We start from the raw sequence: 18,871 nt of genomic DNA, 5'->3' as shown, positions 1-18,871 counted from the left end.
ACAACATCAAAGCGTGTCAGGACTTCATGGTAGTTGTTCGTGGGGGGGGGGGAACGGGCCCACTTGAGGATTATGGAAACAATTCGGCTCTGGCTCCAGTGATTAGAAATGGATAATTCAAAATATACTCCTCATTGACTTACATTGTAGCTGAAACGGCTCCTCATTGTCTTACATTGTAGCTGAAACAGCTCCTCATTGACTTACATTGTAGCTGAAACAGCTCCTCATTGACTTACATTGTAGCTGAAACAGCTCTCATTGACTTACATTGTAGCTGAAACAGCTCATCATTGACTTACATTGTAGCTGAAACAGCTCATCATTGACTTACATTGTAGCTGAAACAGCTCATCATTGACTTACATTGTAGCTGAAACAGCTCATCATTGACTTACATTGTAGCTGAAACAGCTCATCATTGACTTACATTGTAGCTGAAACAGCTCCTCATTGACTTACATTGTAGCTGAAACAGCTGCTCTCAAAGTCACTCTTTTACTATGTAAACAAACACAAACAAAGTTGATTCCGACAATATAGAGCATCACCAAAACTCATGTGGTTTTAGGGTTAGGGTTACTGTAGGTATACATTGTGTGGTCTGTTATATACAGGGCTGCAGACAACTAGTAGTACTAGTACTCAGAGGAGCACCTGGAGGAGTTACTTGGTCTAGTACTCAGAGGAGTTAGTTGGTCTAGTACTCAGAGGAGCACCTGGAGGAGTTATATTACTTGGTGCTCCTAAAATGCGGTGACCCGTCTCGCCGGATGGATAAAAGAGGGATGCATGAATAACTTATAGCAAAACGATATTTATTGGATAAGTGGGGACTGGGGAGTCAATGGAGAGTATTGCAACTCTAGATTCATCCCATTATTTAAAAAAAATCCAGAGTTGCAAATTGCAGCTATATGTCCATGTATATTCCAGCTCTATATGCATATTCTAATACAAACTTCTTAATACTTCCTTAGTTCCTTTGATTGATTGAAATATTTATTAACAGTTTGCAGAATTACAGTACATTTCAAGCACAAACTCATATTATCCATGAGCATCAAAGCAATATTTAGATACTTTTTTTTATTTAAAGCCGATCTACTAGCTCACAACGTGTTGCGGAGCCGCGACACGTTGTGAGCTTGCTTTTTTGATGAATTGAACAATGTGGACCCTGTTGTAAACAAGTGTAATGCTTAATTGGGTCGTCCACTCACAGTTAACAGTCTTTGTATTGAGTTTGTGCTTGAAATGTACTGTAAATTCTGCAAACTGTTATTAAATATTTCAATCAATCAATCAATGCTGATCAACTATTTGTTTAACATACGACACGTCGTACGGCGAAGCATATGTCAGGCTTCCCTTTTAGCCGAGGCGATGTACACAGTCAACACAGTCAGACAGTCAGACACACATGGCTCCTCGGTGCAAAATAAATAATGTACAATACCCGACTTTACGATAAAAGCTGGGTGACTGAAATTCTTTGTCCCTGTATTAAAGGTGCAGTTTTTATCGGCCAGATTGGGATGCTCAATTGCTCACGACATATTTTGCACCACATCTCGCTGCGCTCAGCATTAGTTTGGAGCCAGCGGACATCCAACCACTTTTCCGCAAACACACGTTTTCTGTGCGGTTAACATGGTGCGAGATAACATGGTGTTGGTACCATTAGGAGAGATAACATGGTGTTGGTACCATTAGGAGAGATAACATGATGTTGGTACCACTAGGAGAGATAACATGGTGTTGGTACCATTAGGAGAGATAACATGGTGTTGGTACCATTAGGAGAGATAACATGGTGTTGGTACCATTAGGAGAGATAACATGGTGTTGGTACCATTAGGAGAGATCAAAATAACAATTCTTCTACATTCTCTAATTGACTTCTTGTAAAGTAAGTAATGCAGATGTTTAACAATAATTTAACTGGAGGTCCATTTGGTTACCAACTCTCCATCATTTAGCTGGGGACCACCTGGAACCCCCTGAAGGACCACTGGTTTACATGATAATGACGTGACTGTCAGTCAACACAGAGAACTGTGACATCACACACATCTAACTTTGCACCAATTATTATTATTTTCTACTTTTACCTTTAGTTTTACTGCACCAATATGTGGAACGCCAACACTCATCAATAAGTGCTGTGCTGTGGTGCAGTGTGTGTGTGTGTGTGTGTGTGTGTGTGTGTGTGTGTGTGTGTGTGTGGGTGTGGGTGTGTGTGTGTGGGTGGGGGGGGGGGGTTAGCTTTTGCAAAAAAGTCGTCCCCAAACTTGTCATGTCAAGGACCCCCATTTGAAAAGATATGCCAGCGACCCCCATAAGACTCTAAGAGAATATTTTTACGGCTCTAGCAGTGATTCTCAACCCGTTTAATTTCAAGGACCCCCAGTTTGACATGAATTAGTCTACGGACCCCCATTTCATGGCATTTCTATTTCTATTAGGGAAGCACTGAGAAAACTGTTGCGCCTTTCTTCGTCCTTTTTTTTTTCTTTTCTTCAAACTTAACTACGGTAGCGGTGGTCTCAAAAACATAAGGGAAACTTTGACAGGAAAAGACTCACTCGCCGTATAGAAAAAGAAGTAAAACTCCTTAGACTGAGACTTAGAAAAATGTATTTTATTTTATTTTACCATGCTCTGTGCTCATGGTGCTCTGTGCTCATGTTGCAATTAAAAAGCAAACGTTTCGGTCCTCAGACCTTCATCAGTGCTATTTCTATTAGGGGTCACGATTATGAAATTATGACCGATATCCGATCTCCGATCATCTGCAGACTGCAGGGTCATACCTGCCCATACCGATTCTGACCCATTCTGATATTATACAGAGGACCACAATGGAAAGAAGCCTATAGGCCCTATAGGGGCTTATTGGTTCAAAGCCTGTTGATAAAGTATTCAATCAATCAATCAATAAATAGCCTATTCTCTTTTCCAAGTGTCTGTTTTCACAACTGAATGAGAGGAGTACACAAATGAAATGTATTTATTTTTGGCTTGTGAAAACCGATTCAATAATCTGTATAATTGTGAGACCATTCCGATACCAATATATAATTTATATATATGGCAACGGACTGACCTCATGCTTCCTTCATGCCTGAGTGTCCAAGTTGCTCCTTTACACCTGCGTGGAAGGAACACGTTATTCCAACCAGTTCCTTTCCCCTCCATCAGGCGCCCCGGCTGGCCAGGGGGAGGCAGTTTAGTGACCATGATTACTGCATGTTTTTTGTGAGGGTACCTACCCTAGGGGACACGGGGCCGATATGACTGACATTTCTCTCTGCCTATCACATTGTCTAGATGCAGGCAGGTGCATCGGTGGGCGGGGCTCAGAGCCGCTCGGAGGATGAGGATTCGCTGGTGATAAAGGAGGTGAAGAGGACGTCGGGACAGGCGTTCTGCGGAGGAGGAGGAGGAGTCGTTCCCAAACGCAGGAGTTCCTCCAGGTTGGCTCTCTGCCATTATTTCCTATGACAATAAACAATAACAACACTCAATCATCTCGTACCTACAGGTCCATCTCAATGAATTAGAATATTGTGTAAAAGTTAATTTTCTTCCATAATATAATTTAAAAAAAAATGAAACTTTCTTCTAACCCTTCTCAATTAGTATTTAAAACATTTTTTTGTTTTAATCTATGATGATTTTTGGTCTTTGGTCTTTTGGTGTTTTAAACATTATGTTATGCTTTAGCTATGAAAAATAGCAGATCTACAAGCTCATAGCGCGCCACCGAGTGGCGCGCTATGAGCTTGTAGGTCTGCTATTTTTGAAAAATCGTGAAATTATTTATTTCAGAAAACTGGAGGATTTAGAATAATTTCTTTAAATTTCGAGGTCAGGCCTAAATGGGTTAATGTATGCAGTTAATATGTGGTCTGGGCTACTTTTGAACAAATCATTTCATCAATAGGGGCGTGGCATGGAGGTGATCAGCCTGTGGCACTGTTGAGGTGTTATGGAACCTAGTTGTACAGTAGTGATGATTGACAGCTGTCATTGTTCCCCAGGTCCATCAGCCTAGTTGTACAGTAGTGGTGATTGACAGCTGTCATTGTTCCCCAGGTCCATCAACCTAGTTGTACAGTAGTGGTGATTGACAGCTGTCATTGTTCCCCAGGTCAATCAACCTAGTTGTACAGTAGTGGTGATTGACAGCTGTCATTGTTCCCCAGGTCAATCAGCCTAGTTGTACAGTAGTGGTGATTGACAGCTGTCATTGTTCCCCAGGTCAATCAGCCTAGTTGTACAGTAGTGGTGATTGACAGCTGTCATTGTTCCCCAGGTCAATCAACCTAGTTGTACAGTAGTGGTGATTGACAGCTGTCATTGTTCCCCAGGTCAATCAGCCTAGTTGTACAGTAGTGATGATTGACAGCTGTCATTGTTCCCCAGGTCAATCAACCTAGTTGTACAGTAGTGATGATTGACAGCTGTCATTGTTCCCCAGGTCAATCAGCCTAGTGGAGAGCAGCCTGGTCAAGTCCTCCAGCAGAGTGAAAGGACCGCCCGTCATCGATCAGCCAATCCGCTGCTCTGGGGGCGGTGACCTCTCGTCCAAACAAAAGGTACGAGCCAATCGGCTGCTCAGGGGAGGTTAGAGCCAAGGACAACAGCAGTAGCTGTGTGTGTGTGGGGTGAGTTTAGTGAATGATAAGGGGACGTCTCAGGACAACAGCAGTAGCTGTGTGTGTGGGGTGAGTTTAGTGAATGATAAGGGGACGTCACAGGACAACAGCAGTAGCTGTGTGTGTGGGGGGAGTTTAGTGAATGATAAGGGGACGTCACAGGACAACAGCAGTAGCTGTGTGTGTGGGGGGAGTTTAGTGAACGATAAGGGGACGTCACAGGACAACAGCAGTAGCTGTGTGTGTGTGGGGGGAGTTTAGTGAACGATAAGGGGACGTTGCAGGACAACAGCAGTAGCTGTGTGTGTGGGGTGAGTTCAGTGAATGATAAGGGGACGTCTCAGGACAACAGCAGTAGCTGTGTGTGTGGGGTGAGTTTAGTGAACGATAAGGGGACGTTGCAGGACAACAGCAGTAGCTGTGTGTGTGTGTGGTGAGTTTAGTGAACGATAAGGGGACGTCTCAGGACAACAGCAGTAGCTGTGTGTGTGTGGGGTGAGTTTAGTGAATGATAAGGGGACGTCTCAGGACAACAGCAGTAGCTGTGTGGGGTGAGTTTAGTGAACGATAAGGGGACGTCTCAGGACAACAGCAGTAGCTGTGTGTGTGTGGGGTGAGTTTAGTGAACGATAAGGGGACGTCTCAGGACAACAGCAGTAGCTGTGTGTGTGTGGTGAGTTTAGTGAACGATAAGGGGACGTCTCAGGACAACAGCAGTAGCTGTGCGGTGCGCATTGATACGATGTCTAACCCTAACCTGCACCACAGACCAATAAGAAGCCTCGGGTCAACTTATACGTCTTGGCATGCCCCGCCTACCTTGGAGTAGGTCAAACTAATCACAGAACTCAGTGAATCTAAAACTATTTATGCTTTTGTTTTGTTTTTGTACACGCAGGGCAAAGTTGAGTTCTATGCCTTTTAGGCCTGAGATCAGATTCTAAAAATGTCTTCTACATCCTGACAGTTTTCTGAAAAAGCTATGTTTCTATGTCAGTCGTTCTTCGATTTTTCAAAAATAGCAGACCTACAAGCTTGAGCTTGAAGTTCTGCTATTTTTCAATAGCTAAAGCATAACATAATGCTAATATCAAAAGGGGTTCCTGCCCAAAATGGGTTAATTATTATCCACCTTCATCATGCTCTTCCTGTCAGGTGACCAAATCTAGCACGGGTCTGACCCCGCCCCTAGGGTTAGGGCTAACCCTAGCCATGGTGGTGACTCCGCCCCCAATCAGCAAGAGAATGAAGAAGAGCAAACAGCCGTTACAGGTCACTAAAGACCTGGGCAGGTGGAAGCCTACCGACGACCTGCTGCTAATTAACGCTGTGCTACAGGTGAGTTAACGACCTGCTGCTAATTAACGCTGTGCTACAGGTGAGTTAACGACCTGCTGCTAATTAACGCTGTGCTACAGGTGAGTTAACGACCTGCTGCTAATTAACGCTGTGCTACAGGTGAGTTAACGACCTGCTGCTAATTAACGCTGTGCTACAGGTGAGTTAACGACCTGCTAATTAACGCTGTGCTACAGGTGAGTTAACGACCTGCTAATTAAGTAACGCTGTGCTCCACCCTCAGGGGGGCCTCCACGCTCCAACTGAACGTCAGGCGTCAGTCAACCCCCCGCCACTCTTGGCCCTCTCTCTCTCTCTCTCTCTCTCTCTCTCTCACTGCCTTGCTCTCTCCCACAATGTTAATGTTAAAGGTCCAATGACACGCCCCAAAATTAATATGGGTGGTACAGTACATCACGTGGGCTGACTGAAAACAGTTTGAAACAGGGCTACGGCGCTAGCAACAAGCGTCATACCACTTTGAGTGGCAGTCGGTGGGAAATGCTCTCGCCACAGAATTTACTAGTATTCTGGCCATAATAATCATTCTGGTCGGCCCCAGCTGTTGGTACGCAGAAGCGCTTCCCGGCGCTTGATTGACAGCGCATTTTTAATTTTGACGACACATGCGCACTGGCGCACTGGCTTATGTGCAGCCCTGATTATTAAAATGGGCTTAAATTGACACTTCACTGTCATCTGTTCTCTAGTTAGATCAGGTATCACAATCCGTGGCTGGATGAGGTTACAGTTGCCATTACACTAAAGTTGGATATTATATTATTATTACATCCATCAAAATGTCAGCCACACTAATCCTCATTTCCGTGGCGTGTGTTTGTGCGTTTCCTCCTCCTAGATTCCAAAGGCTCTTGTCGTCCTCGTCAAGTGTTGGAGAGGAGAGGAGAGGAGAGGAGAGGAGAGGAGAGGAGAGGAGAGGAGAGGAGAGGAGAGGAGAGGAGAGGAGAGGAGAGGAGAGGAGAGGAGATACCTGCTGGGCCGAGGCAGAGGGGCTGACAGTACACAGAGGAGATACCGAGGGAGGGCTGTAAGGTAGGCTAAAATCAAACGCACCCTGTGCAGATTCTTGTTCTTTTTCTGTTAATTCATGGAAACTGTCTCCTGCTCAGAACCGCCTGTCCACTAATAGAATATACTGTTCTGTTGATTTGTTACTTTTTAAAGTAAAACTAGCAAAAAAAAGAAAGTCAACAAGGCAGTTTTTTCCTTTTTGTATTTGTATTTGTATTATATATTTTTGGAGGATCATGTATGAGAGTCAGTCTATTTGTCTCTTTGCTTTGACTTTCACAGAGCAGAGAGGGGGGGGGGCTGTAAGGTAGGGCATTCACTTCTAGTAATTTTTACTAGTTGACAAGTTGTTTAGTTTGCTAGTTGACTAGTTGTTTAACTACCTATTATGTAAAAATATATATATATTTGTACATTTAAAAACTGTGTAGATTGGTGACTATAACTATAATCTACCTGATCTTGAGGCCTACAAAAAATATATTTGCATTTTTTTCTTATTTAGTACCAACAAGGTAGTGGATTTACAGTGGATTTACTAGTCGACTAGTTGAATAGTCCACTAGTTGCTTAAAGCCCTTATTGTAAGGTAGGCTAAAATCAAACACACCTTGTGCAGATTCTTGTTATTTTTCTGTTAATTCATGGAAACTGTGAAACTGTGTCAGAACTTACTGTTCTGTTGATGTGTTACTTTTTAAAGGTATTTTCTCAGAGCAGCAGAAACAACATGGCCTCCGGGAAGAACAAGAACCAGAGCTCTCTGGTTCTCCACAAGGTGATCATGGTGGGCAGCGGAGGTGTGGGGAAGTCTGCACTCACCCTGCAATTCATGTACCATGAGGTGAGTTCCATCATGGTGAGGTGAGGTGTGGGGAAGTCTGCACTCACCCTGCAGTTCATGTACGATGAGGTGAGTTACATCATGGATCAACAACACACTTTAGACCTGAGGACCATTCTACTAAATGTCTTCTAAATCCTGACGGTTTTCTGAAAATCCTGTGTTTCTGTGACAATCGTTCTCAAACATTTTCATGTCAAGGACCCCCAGAATTATCTGTATGGGGGGATGGTCTTTTAGAAATGAGTCCCAGGATGCAGGGATGGTCTTTTAGAAATGAGTCCCAGGATGCAGGGGTGGTCTTTTAGAAATGAGTCCCAGGATGCAGGGATGGTCTTTTTAGAAATGAGTCCCAGGATGCAGGGATGGTCTTTTTAGAAATGAGTCCCAGGATGCAGGGATGGTCTTTTTATGAGTCCCACTTCAACCACGTTAGGAGTCATATTTTTGCCATTTTTACAAATTGCAGCATTTAACTCCCATTTCATTTTATATAGTTATAAAGTGGTTATATTCATGTAGAAAACAGAAGAAGAAATGATTATTATAACTAAAGCTAGCAAAATAAACTAGAATTAAAAACAGTACAGCAGTGCATCCCGTGGATGCAGAGGTCGTTGTTTTATCGCGTCCCTTAACTATAATTAAGCAATAAGCCACGAGAGGTCTGCGCCTCGAGTCTGCCTACACCCCCAGCCAGTGTAAAATACCCGGTGAGCTGGGGCCTCGAGTGGCTTATAGAGCACCGAAGTCTGACGTCACTTTCAGTAGAGGGCGTCAGTCCCCAGGTTCATGTATTTGTTTAGTTGCATTGAAATCCCCATTGAGGCGATTTTAGATCGCCTCATATAACAACTGTGTTTGAAAAATAAACATGTCACCCCGGCCGCTTCACTCATATGGATATGAAGAATCAACTGACTGAGAGAAAACGCTAATGTTACTGCTGCTGAATTAGTTAGATTTTCGCTAGAAGCAGACTGTATCATATATGAGTGACTGACTGTTGCAAACGATACAGAGACACCTCCCTGACAATAACGCTTTATTTTTGGACCACAACGCTTATAGTAGACGATATTAAGATCACCCCATGTTATTCTCCATAGAGAAATTACTTCCGCGAACCAGGGGAATGGTCGGGATGAGCGAGTTACGTCAGGACTTCGTTGCTCTATTGCTTTTCTAAAACGGTTACAAACGTATAGCAATATTACTCAGACCAGTGTGTGTCCAGTGGAAAACCTCGTATGAATTTGATCTCAGGTCAGAATGGGTTAACCTAATAAAACTATTGAATTCTCAAAAGTAGCTACGCTTTGCGCCACCAGAGCGAGCCACATCACTTCCTTGTTGTGCTCGGCAAGTAGGCTATGTGACGGGAGAATAGCGCTTGATGTCTTTACGGGGCTGCCTGGAGCCACACATTCACAGTCATATGAGCCGGGCGGTGCTTACACTTACACAAGTATTGGGACTACCCGTTTTAGAAACTGTGTTTTGGGATGCAAAATGCACCCTATTTTAATCTCTGTGTCCACGTCTCTCTCTCTCTCTCTCCCCCCCTCCCTCCCCCTCCTCCCCCCGGGGGTCCAGTTCGTGGAGGACTACGAGCCCACCAAGGCGGACAGCTACAGGAAGAAGGTGGTTCTGGACGGGGAGGAGGTCCAGATCGACATCCTGGACACGGCGGACACGGCGGAGTCCCAGGATGCAGGGATGGTCTTTTTATGAGTCCCACTTCAACCACGTTAGGAGTCATATTTTTGCCATTTTTACAAATTGCAGCATTTAACTCCCATTTCATTTTATATAGTTATAAAGTGGTTATATTCATGTAGAAAACAGAAGAAGAAATGATTATTATAACTAAAGCTAGCAAAATAAACTAGAATTAAAAACAGTACAGCAGTGCATCCCGTGGATGCAGAGGTCGTTGTTTTATCGCGTCCCTTAACTATAATTAAGCAATAAGCCACGAGAGGTCTGCGCCTCGAGTCTGCCTACACCCCCAGCCAGTGTAAAATACCCGGTGAGCTGGGGCCTCGAGTGGCTTATAGAGCACCGAAGTCTGACGTCACTTTCAGTAGAGGGCGTCAGTCCCCAGGTTCATGTATTTGTTTAGTTGCATTGAAATCCCCATTGAGGCGATTTTAGATCGCCTCATATAACAACTGTGTTTGAAAAATAAACATGTCACCCCGGCCGCTTCACTCATATGGATATGAAGAATCAACTGACTGAGAGAAAACGCTAATGTTACTGCTGCTGAATTAGTTAGATTTTCGCTAGAAGCAGACTGTATCATATATGAGTGACTGACTGTTGCAAACGATACAGAGACACCTCCCTGACAATAACGCTTTATTTTTGGACCACAACGCTTATAGTAGACGATATTAAGATCACCCCATGTTATTCTCCATAGAGAAATTACTTCCGCGAACCAGGGGAATGGTCGGGATGAGCGAGTTACGTCAGGACTTCGTTGCTCTATTGCTTTTCTAAAACGGTTACAAACGTATAGCAATATTACTCAGACCAGTGTGTGTCCAGTGGAAAACCTCGTATGAATTTGATCTCAGGTCAGAATGGGTTAACCTAATAAAACTATTGAATTCTCAAAAGTAGCTACGCTTTGCGCCACCAGAGCGAGCCACATCACTTCCTTGTTGTGCTCGGCAAGTAGGCTATGTGACGGGAGAATAGCGCTTGATGTCTTTACGGGGCTGCCTGGAGCCACACATTCACAGTCATATGAGCCGGGCGGTGCTTACACTTACACAAGTATTGGGACTACCCGTTTTAGAAACTGTGTTTTGGGATGCAAAATGCACCCTATTTTAATCTCTGTGTCCACGTCTCTCTCTCTCTCTCTCCCCCCCTCCCTCCCCCTCCTCCCCCCGGGGGTCCAGTTCGTGGAGGACTACGAGCCCACCAAGGCGGACAGCTACAGGAAGAAGGTGGTTCTGGACGGGGAGGAGGTCCAGATCGACATCCTGGACACGGCGGGCCAGGAGGACTACGCCGCCATCCGGGACAACTACTTCCGCAGCGGGGAGGGCTTCCTGCTGGTGTTCTCCATCACGGAGCAGGAGAGCTTCAGCGCCACCCTGGAGTTCAGGTATTTTTGTTAAATGTTTTTTTATGGAGGGACAGACAGTAGGAGATGGGGGTGGTGACATGCAGTAAAGGCCGTCGGGATCGGGAGTCGAACCCGCGGCACGCTGCCAGACTGGACCGCTGAGCCACGGCCCAGCTTTACCTTATGCTTTAGCTATTGAAAAATAGCAGAGCTACAAGGTCTGTTATTTTTGAAAAATCGTAAAAATGCAGCACAAATGTTTGAATATATATTCTTTCAGAACGTTTTATTTTATTTCGACGTCTCATTGTACTAAATGGGTACAATGAGTTTGTTCTTCATAGGCGTAACTGATGAAGGTCTTTGTGACCCAAACCCAAACATCACAGCGAATGAATTCACCTACAGCCTGTTAGCGGGCATGTTCGTAGCGCGCCACTCGGTGGCGCGCTATGAGCTTGTAGATCTGCTATTTTTCAATAGCGATGCGATACGATACGATATCGTACGATACGATATCGTATCGCAATGTCCAGAATTGAATCGCCATCAAATCGCATCGTATCAGGAAGAGGGGTGAATCGCATCGCCAGGAGATTCCATGTATCGCTAAAGTATCGTATCGCTGGCAGTGCATCGAGATGGTAAATGGTTTTAGAAATGGTAAATAGCAAAGCGTAGCTACTTTTGTGAATTCAATAGTTTTATTAGGTTAATATTGCTATACGTTTGTAACCGTTTTAGAAAAGCAATAAGCCACTCGAGGCCCCAGCTCACCGGGTATTTTACACTGGCTGGGGGCGTAGGCAGACTCGAGGCGCAGACCTCTCGTGGCTTATTGCTTAATTATAGTTAAGGGACGCGATAAAACAACGACCTCTGCATCCACGGGATGCACTGCTGTACTGTTTTTAATTCTAGTTTATTTTGCTAGCTTTAGTTATAATAATCATTTCTTCTTCTGTTTTCTACATGAATATAACCACTTTATAACTATATAAAATGAAATGCACATCGAAGACATTTAGTAGAGATGCCCATCGAATCGGCCTCAGTGCTGAGATTCACATGCCTAGTAGCCACTATACGACCACAAATGTCCCAAGAAACTAGCTAGCCAGTAGCCACCCAGTCTGCTGCTTTCTGGGAGAACAGAAACTAGCTAGCCTAGCCACCCAGTCTGCTGCTCTCTGGGAGAACAGAAACTAGCTAGCCTAGCCACCCAGTCTGCTGCTCTCTGGGAGAACAGAGCAGCTGAATTCTTTGTTTTGATTAGGTGTGGAATGGTGCTGGTTTGAACCACGGCTAGAATGCTGTTTCAACCAATCAGATTGCTTCCACACGACCTGTGGTATAATTCCTTTTGTCTGTGTGTGTGTGTGTGTGTGTGTGTGTGTGTGTGTGTGTGTGTGTGTGTGTGTGTGTGTGTGTGTGTGTGTGTGTGCGTCTCAGGGAGCAGATCCTGCGTGTGAAGGGGGAGGAGGAGGGAATTCCTCTCCTGCTCGTGGGGAACAAATCGGACCTGGAGGATCGGCGCCAGGTGTCGGCCGACGAGGTGACGAGCCGATCCGGCGAATGGGGCGTCCAGTACGTGGAGACGTCAGCCAAGACGCGCGCCAACGTGGACAAGGTAACCCTAAACCCTAACCCTAAACCCTATGGTACAGCGACCTTTAGTTTAACCCATTTAGGCCTGACGTAAAAAAAATGAATAAAAAAAAGTCTTCTGAAAGAATAAATGTATGCCGCATTTTCACGATTTTTCAGAAAAATAGCAGACCTACAAGCTTGTAGATCTGCTATTTTTCAATAGCTAAAGTATAACACAATGATTAGTTAAAACACCAAAAGGGGTTCCCGCTAGGCTGCACGATTAATCGCGATTTTTGGGGATTTGGACGATGAAAATGAAAATGAAAATCGTTTTTTCCCTTTAACCCATTCTGACCTGAGATCAGATTCATACGTGGTTTTCGCCGGACACACACTGGTCTGATGAACCCATTCTGATCTGAGATCAGATTCTAAAAATGTCAGTCGCTCTTCGATTTTTCAAAAATAGCAGACCTACAAGCTCGTATCGCGCCACTCGGTGGCGCGATATGAGCTTGTAGATCTGCTATTTTTAAATAGCTAAAGCATAACATGATGCTGACACCAAAATGGGTGCCCGTTCAGAATGGGTTAACTAGGGCATTTAAGGTAAATCTCTCTGGCACTCGCCTGCAGGCTGCAGGCTCCTCCCACTGCGGAGCATGACTGCCACGGGGAGCGACAGGAACGAGGATTTAGTTGGTTAAAATAGGCAAGACAATGTCTGTCTTCTGGAAATGGTTCGGCTTCTCCGTTTCAGATATGGAGCAAAGCTACTGTAAAAAGGGGATGTGATAACGTGTTCCTTCCACACGCTACGTCCAACCAGGGAAACTCCCCCCTGTCAGGTTTACGTCCAACCAGGGAAACTCCCCCCTGTCAGGTTTACGTCCAACCAGGGAAACTCCCCCCTGTCAGGTGTAAAGGAGCAACTTGGACACTCATGGCATGAACTTGGACACTTCATGGCATGAAGGAAGCATGAGTTCAAGTCCGTTGCTCTCCCCTTGTCCCCCATATATGGGGACTAGGTTGGTCTCCCCTTGTCCCCATATATGGGGACTAGGTTGGTCTCCCCTTGTCCCCCATATATGGGGACTAGGTTGGTCTCCCCTTGTCCCCCATATATGGGGACTAGGTTGGTCTCCCCTTGTTCCCCATATATGGGGACTAGGTTGGTCTCCCCTTGTCCCCCATATATGGGGACTAGGTTGGTCTCCCCTTGTCCCCCATATATGGGGACTAGGTTGGTGGAGGGTGTGTAGAGCCCAGGATCACATTAGATGATTGACACAGGGGTGAAAAATGGGTTACAAAATCGTGGGATAAAAAATATATATATAAAAAAAGGGGATGCACACGCCATGCTTTGCACACGCCATGCTTTGCACACGCCATGCTTTGCACACGCCGCGCTGAGCTTGTGTTTGTTTTCCGGGTGCTGCAGCCGGTCGGGACCATAGAGTATTATTGGGACCTCTAAGGTCGGGGCGCTCGTCGTGTTGCGGTCTCTCACAGGCACAGACTCTTTACGGGGACAGGTTTTAGTTCCGACATAGTGGAGGGTCGTCCCTGTGGGAGACGGCAGCACGAGTGGCTTGTTCCAGCGCCTGGAGGAGCATGGACAGGCATAGCGGCGAGTAGCTCTGGTCCATAGCCCTAATGCTAATTCTACCCTAGCATTAGGGCTATGGACCAGAGCTAAGCGGCGAGCGGGTGCTGCTGCAGAACAACATCATCATAATAAGGGACCTACTGTCCCTTATTATCGTAAAGTCGTATTTTGCATCGAGGAGCCAATAGCCATGTGTGTCTGACTCTGTGTTGACTGTGTACGTCGCCTCGGCTAAAAACAAAAGGGAAGCCTGTCTTACTTTTCGCCGTACGACCCGTTGCATCAGCGTGCTAAAAAATAGCTGATGTGCAAGCTCACAACGTTTTGCCTCCGCAACGCGCTGTGAGCTGGTAGATCAGCTATTTTCAGCACGTGGAGGAGGATGAGACGTTTGGAAACTTTTGCCTTCACAGTACAAGCATCAGCTGTCACAAGTTGAAAAGAGATGTGGCATCAAATTATCTCTCTCCCTCCTTTCTCTCTGTCTCTCTCTGTCTCTCTCTCTCTCTCTCTCTCTGTGTGTCTCTATGTCTCTCTCCCAGGTGTTCTTTGATCTCATGCGTGACGTTCGTAAAAAGAAACTGTTGGAGAGCAAAGAGAAGAACGGCTCCAGTGGCAAGAAGCCGAGGAGGTGCTGCGTCCTCTAACCCCCTCTAGTGGCACTCAGAGAAGCTTAATACAATGTGCCAAAGCCCCCAGAAAACCCTCCCTCTGAGCCGTGGGACCTGCGTGAGTTAAAACCCTCCCTCTGAGCCGTGGGACCTGCGTGAGTTAAAACCCTCCCTCTGAGCCGTGGGAACATTTCACGGGTGATTCATGAAAGGAAAAAGGGAAAAAAGCGATACGACGTCAAATCAATATATATCACAATTTATTTCAAACATTAGACGAAGGATTATTTTATACTTGTTTTACACGGCCTATAGAGCGACGACGCCAGGCCCAGGAAATAGTTCCCAATGCATTTTTCCCTCATAGACATTTCAAAACGTATTTATTTAAAGACCTTTTTATCAGTGTCGTACGAAGCCAACTCTTGAAAAACAACAAAAAAAGTGTTGTAACCTGCTGTTTTCAACTTCTTTCTAATTATTTGTTCAGCCCGAAAAAATGTGTTTGTTGTCATGATTTGTCACGACAAGAGTTGTCTTTGTCCGCGGCGTAAACGTCTTTAAATAAAGAGTTGTCTTTGTCCGGCGTAAACGTCTTTAAATAAAAGTCTATGATGAAAATGAACGGGGATTTCTTTTCCGGGTCTCTCGAGGGGGGGGGGGGGGGGGGGGGGCTGCGACGCTCTATACTGTAAATATTATGGTTGCAACACAGCTGAACAAAGTCGTTGATTGAATCGAAAATAGCCACCCTTGTATACAACGACTCAATTTGTTGGGGAGAGAGAGAAAAAAAAACAGCTTCCCGGTTATTTGATTAACCTACTAGATTAAGTTGGTTATTGCTTCTAAATATCTGTATCATTTTGGTTCTTTAATTGCCCAGCCCTATGTTGTCACCGGTGGTTTATAATAAGGAAATGGAAACATGTCACATGTGATTCCTAAGATGTGACTACATTTGACTGAGGGACTGCCATTGGATTTTTTAAATTTTTCGTTTTGTCATGTCATGTGAAAGCAGGGAATCATAGCTTCAAATTGACATTGGTTGTTCAGTTTGACCCACCAGTTTTGGAGATATGGCTTATAGAGTAATGTCTGGCAGAGAAACAGCGAGTTGAGAAAACAGGCTTGAAAGGTTCACTTCTGTGGTCTCTAACATTACACCTAGCTACATGTTTAAGCATTTATTTCATATCTACATGTCTTCTGTGGTCTCTAACATTACACCTAGCTACATGTTTAAGCATTTATTTCATATTTACATGTCTTCTGTGGTCTCTAACATTACACCTAGCTACATGTTTAAGCATTTATTTCATATTTACATGTCTTCTGTGGTCTCTAACATTACACCTAGCTACATGTTTAGGCATTTATTTCATATTTACATGTCTTCTGTGGTCTCTAGCATTACACCTAGCTACATGTTTAAGCATTTATTTCATATTTACGTCTATTTCAGCTCTGACACTTATTTCAAACATGCTCTAGTATGTGAAGAGTCTGCCTGTGCTATTAACTCTAAAAGAAAAAAGAAAAAAGCTTTTCTCCATTGGTGAAAAGCTGGAGTTTGCGCGATGGCAGCAGGCTCTCAGTCAAATCTGGTCACATATTATATTATAATTATATAATGTATACCATATATTATTATATACATAATGCATATTATGCCAATCACTGTGTTGAGTCAAACTATTTCACCTTTCTATGTTGCCGTATACAGTTCAGTGCTACAATGGCACTGCTTTAAGCACAATCTGTACTTCATAATAATATTATTATATTGAGGACATGAATAAGTTTGGGAACCACTGTTTTATACATATATTATGTATAAAACAGTGGTTCCCAAACTTATTCATGTCCTCAAATTGACACAATTTTTTCCCGCAGACCCCCATTTGAAAAGATATGCCAGGGACCCCCATAAGAGAAGATTATTTAAAAGATATGCCAGGGACCCCCATAAGAAGATTATTTAAAAGATATCCCGGACTCCCCCATAAGAGAAGATTATTTAAAAGATATGCCAGGGACCCCCATAAGAGATTTTATTCGCAACCCGTTTAATGTCAAGGACTCCCAGTTTGACATGCATTAGTCTACGGACCCCCAGTTTGACATGCATTAGTCTACGGACCCCCAGTTTGACATGCATTAGTCTACGGACCCCCGTTTAATGGGATTTCTCTCCCTGGGACCCCCAATTTATATTGTAAAATCAATGTTAATTTAACTCTGAGAGTGTACAAATTTGATGTGTCGAGTTGCTTTGCACAATTAGAGAGTGTACAAATGGACCCTAATGGGTCCATTTGGTTCCATTTGTACACTCTCAGAGTTACAGACCCATAACGGTCCATTTGGTTCCTAACTATCATTTAGCTGGGGACCCCCTGGAACTCCCCCAAGGACCCACTTTGGGAACCGCAGATTTAAGAGATGGATTTTTGGACGAAACAAAAGTATTTATTGTAAACCAAAAAGTGTAAAGCTGTAAAAGTGAAAAGTGAAGTGTGAGTGAACATCTGTCCACTCTTTGTTGGTGTTAATTTAACCAAAATTGGACCCATCAGGGTTCATTTGGTTCCATTACTACACTCTTCAGAGTTCAAGTATTTGACTGTGAATGTACTGGTGTTTTATTTTTGTATTAGTTGCCGGTGTTTAAATTTCAAAGAAAAGGTTGAAGATAAAATGTGTCGTATTGAGTTGTAATTCTGCATAGAATTGGTTCGACCCAGGATTGTACTTTTTGCTCACGTTGTGCAATATTTATCGTATTGTATTGATGAGAAATCTACCCTGACCATGTTTAGGTCTAATATTGTTGTAATAATAATATAGAGTGTATAATGAAAGATGTTCCATAATCATACATAGCATTAAGGGCCCTTAATGCGTCTAAAGGTGTTTTCAAACGAGCAGTGATTTAAGGCGCCTATACTTCATTTTCAATGAGAACTGCGTTTTTTTGCTTTTTCCTGTACGCGCGGAGAAGTCAATTGTGTGCATATTGTGTGCGTGTGCGTGCTCGTTTCGTGCACACGCCCGCGACGAACTCACCAGACCTGCATGGATTCTGCTAAGCTTCTTTTTATTTTTTTGCGTTGTGTCGCCGCTCTGGAGCAGAGCTGTGATTGGTCCACGCGTTGTGGCGCCGCTCTGGAGCAGAGCTGTGATTGGTCCACGCGTTGTGGCGCCGCTCTGGAGCAGAGCTGTGATTGGTCCACGCGTTGTGGCGCCGCTCTGGAGCAGAGCTGTGATTGGTCCACGCGTTCCTCGCTCCCCGTTTGAAAGAACCTTAATAATACTTCTCGTCACCGTCGGGAGGAAATGTTGTGAAACTGTTACCTTTCCATTGTAGTTATTTAGTCACAAGCTCTTAGTACTTTTCACTGGTGAAATATACTTAAGACGCATTTAACCACCCTTACGCGCTATGAGCTTGTAGATCTGCTATTTTTCAATAGCCAACACCAAAAGGGGTTCCCGCCCAAAATTGATTAAACCACAATGATTCTTAGTTGACCTGCGGAGCCGCTCAGGGCCCCTCCTTTTCTCCCCTCTACGCGGAACCTGTTCGCTGAACCTATAGCTGATCTACAAGCTCAGAGCCTGAGGGCCTGTTCGCTGAACCTATAGCTGATCTACAAGCTCAGAGCCTGAGGGCCTGTTCGCTGAACCTATAGCTGATCTACAAGCTCAGAGCCTGTTCGCTGAACCTATAGCTGATCTACAAGCTCAGAGCCTGAGGGAGGCATTGTGGCTGAATGTTGACCCCCAGAATAGGGACTCAAGGGGTTGATTTCATAGAAAGAACCATGTTTGTAAAAAAATGACTGTATGAAACTTCACCACTCACTGCCTTAAAACTATAAAAATGAATCGCACATTCCTGTTATATGAATAGAGTTGTGCTTCTGTGTTTTTGTCGTGAATGCTTGCATTTTCACAGATGGCGCACACACACATGGCTTGTTGTACTTAGATTTGTAAAGGGAGTATATTAAATATATAAATATAATTAGATTTGTAAAGGGAGTGTATTGAATATATAAATATAATTAGATTTGTAAAGGG

The 18,871-nt window shown here is 44.2% G+C and overlaps 2 protein-coding genes and 1 long non-coding RNA gene across 3 annotated transcripts in view; 1 reads left to right on the top strand and 2 right to left on the bottom strand.

The window, feature by feature from the left end:
* The window catches only part of LOC310856041 (uncharacterized protein), a gene marked incomplete at its 3' end in the record, with an annotated part of 240,942 nt that extends 224,354 nt beyond the window's left edge, over positions 1 to 16,588 (bottom strand). Inside the window, exon 1 of the mRNA XM_083761259.1 lies at positions 15,848 to 16,588. The remainder of the gene's footprint in view (positions 1 to 15,847) is intronic.
* Positions 6,864 to 15,329, top strand: LOC310855292 (ras-related protein O-RAL-like). Its single transcript, XM_083760239.1, has 6 exons — positions 6,864 to 6,879; positions 6,935 to 7,055; positions 7,738 to 7,878; positions 10,794 to 11,002; positions 12,416 to 12,593; positions 14,714 to 15,329. The coding sequence occupies exons 3-6, from the start codon at positions 7,765 to 7,767 to the stop codon at positions 14,816 to 14,818; spliced, it is 606 nt and encodes a 201-aa protein (XP_083616365.1). The 5' UTR covers positions 6,864 to 6,879; positions 6,935 to 7,055; positions 7,738 to 7,764; the 3' UTR covers positions 14,819 to 15,329.
* A 1,290-nt stretch (positions 16,589 to 17,878) lies between the features above and the next one.
* Positions 17,879 to 18,871, bottom strand: LOC310855527. The gene is made up of 2 exons (XR_014569002.1): positions 18,514 to 18,871; positions 17,879 to 18,474 (listed from the first exon to the last, which is right to left on the bottom strand). It is a non-coding gene; the product is annotated as an uncharacterized lncRNA (long non-coding RNA).

Source organism: Protomyctophum parallelum (assembly GCF_964188405.1).
Source record: "Protomyctophum parallelum genome assembly, chromosome: 3".
Classification (NCBI taxonomy): domain Eukaryota; kingdom Metazoa; phylum Chordata; class Actinopteri; order Myctophiformes; family Myctophidae; genus Protomyctophum; species Protomyctophum parallelum.
This window is presented reverse-complemented; position numbering and strand designations above follow the sequence as displayed.

Excerpts from the sequence above, each read along its gene's own strand:
- LOC310855292 (XM_083760239.1), top strand. The coding sequence starts at position 7,765 with ATGGCCTCCGGGAAGAACAAGAACCAGAGCTCTCTGGTTCTCCACAAG. Across the intron at positions 11,003-12,415 it reads AGCGCCACCCTGGAGTTCAG|GGAGCAGATCCTGCGTGTGA; the intron begins GTATTTTTGTTA and ends TGTGCGTCTCAG. Across the intron at positions 12,594-14,713 it reads CGCGCGCCAACGTGGACAAG|GTGTTCTTTGATCTCATGCG; the intron begins GTAACCCTAAAC and ends TCTCTCTCCCAG.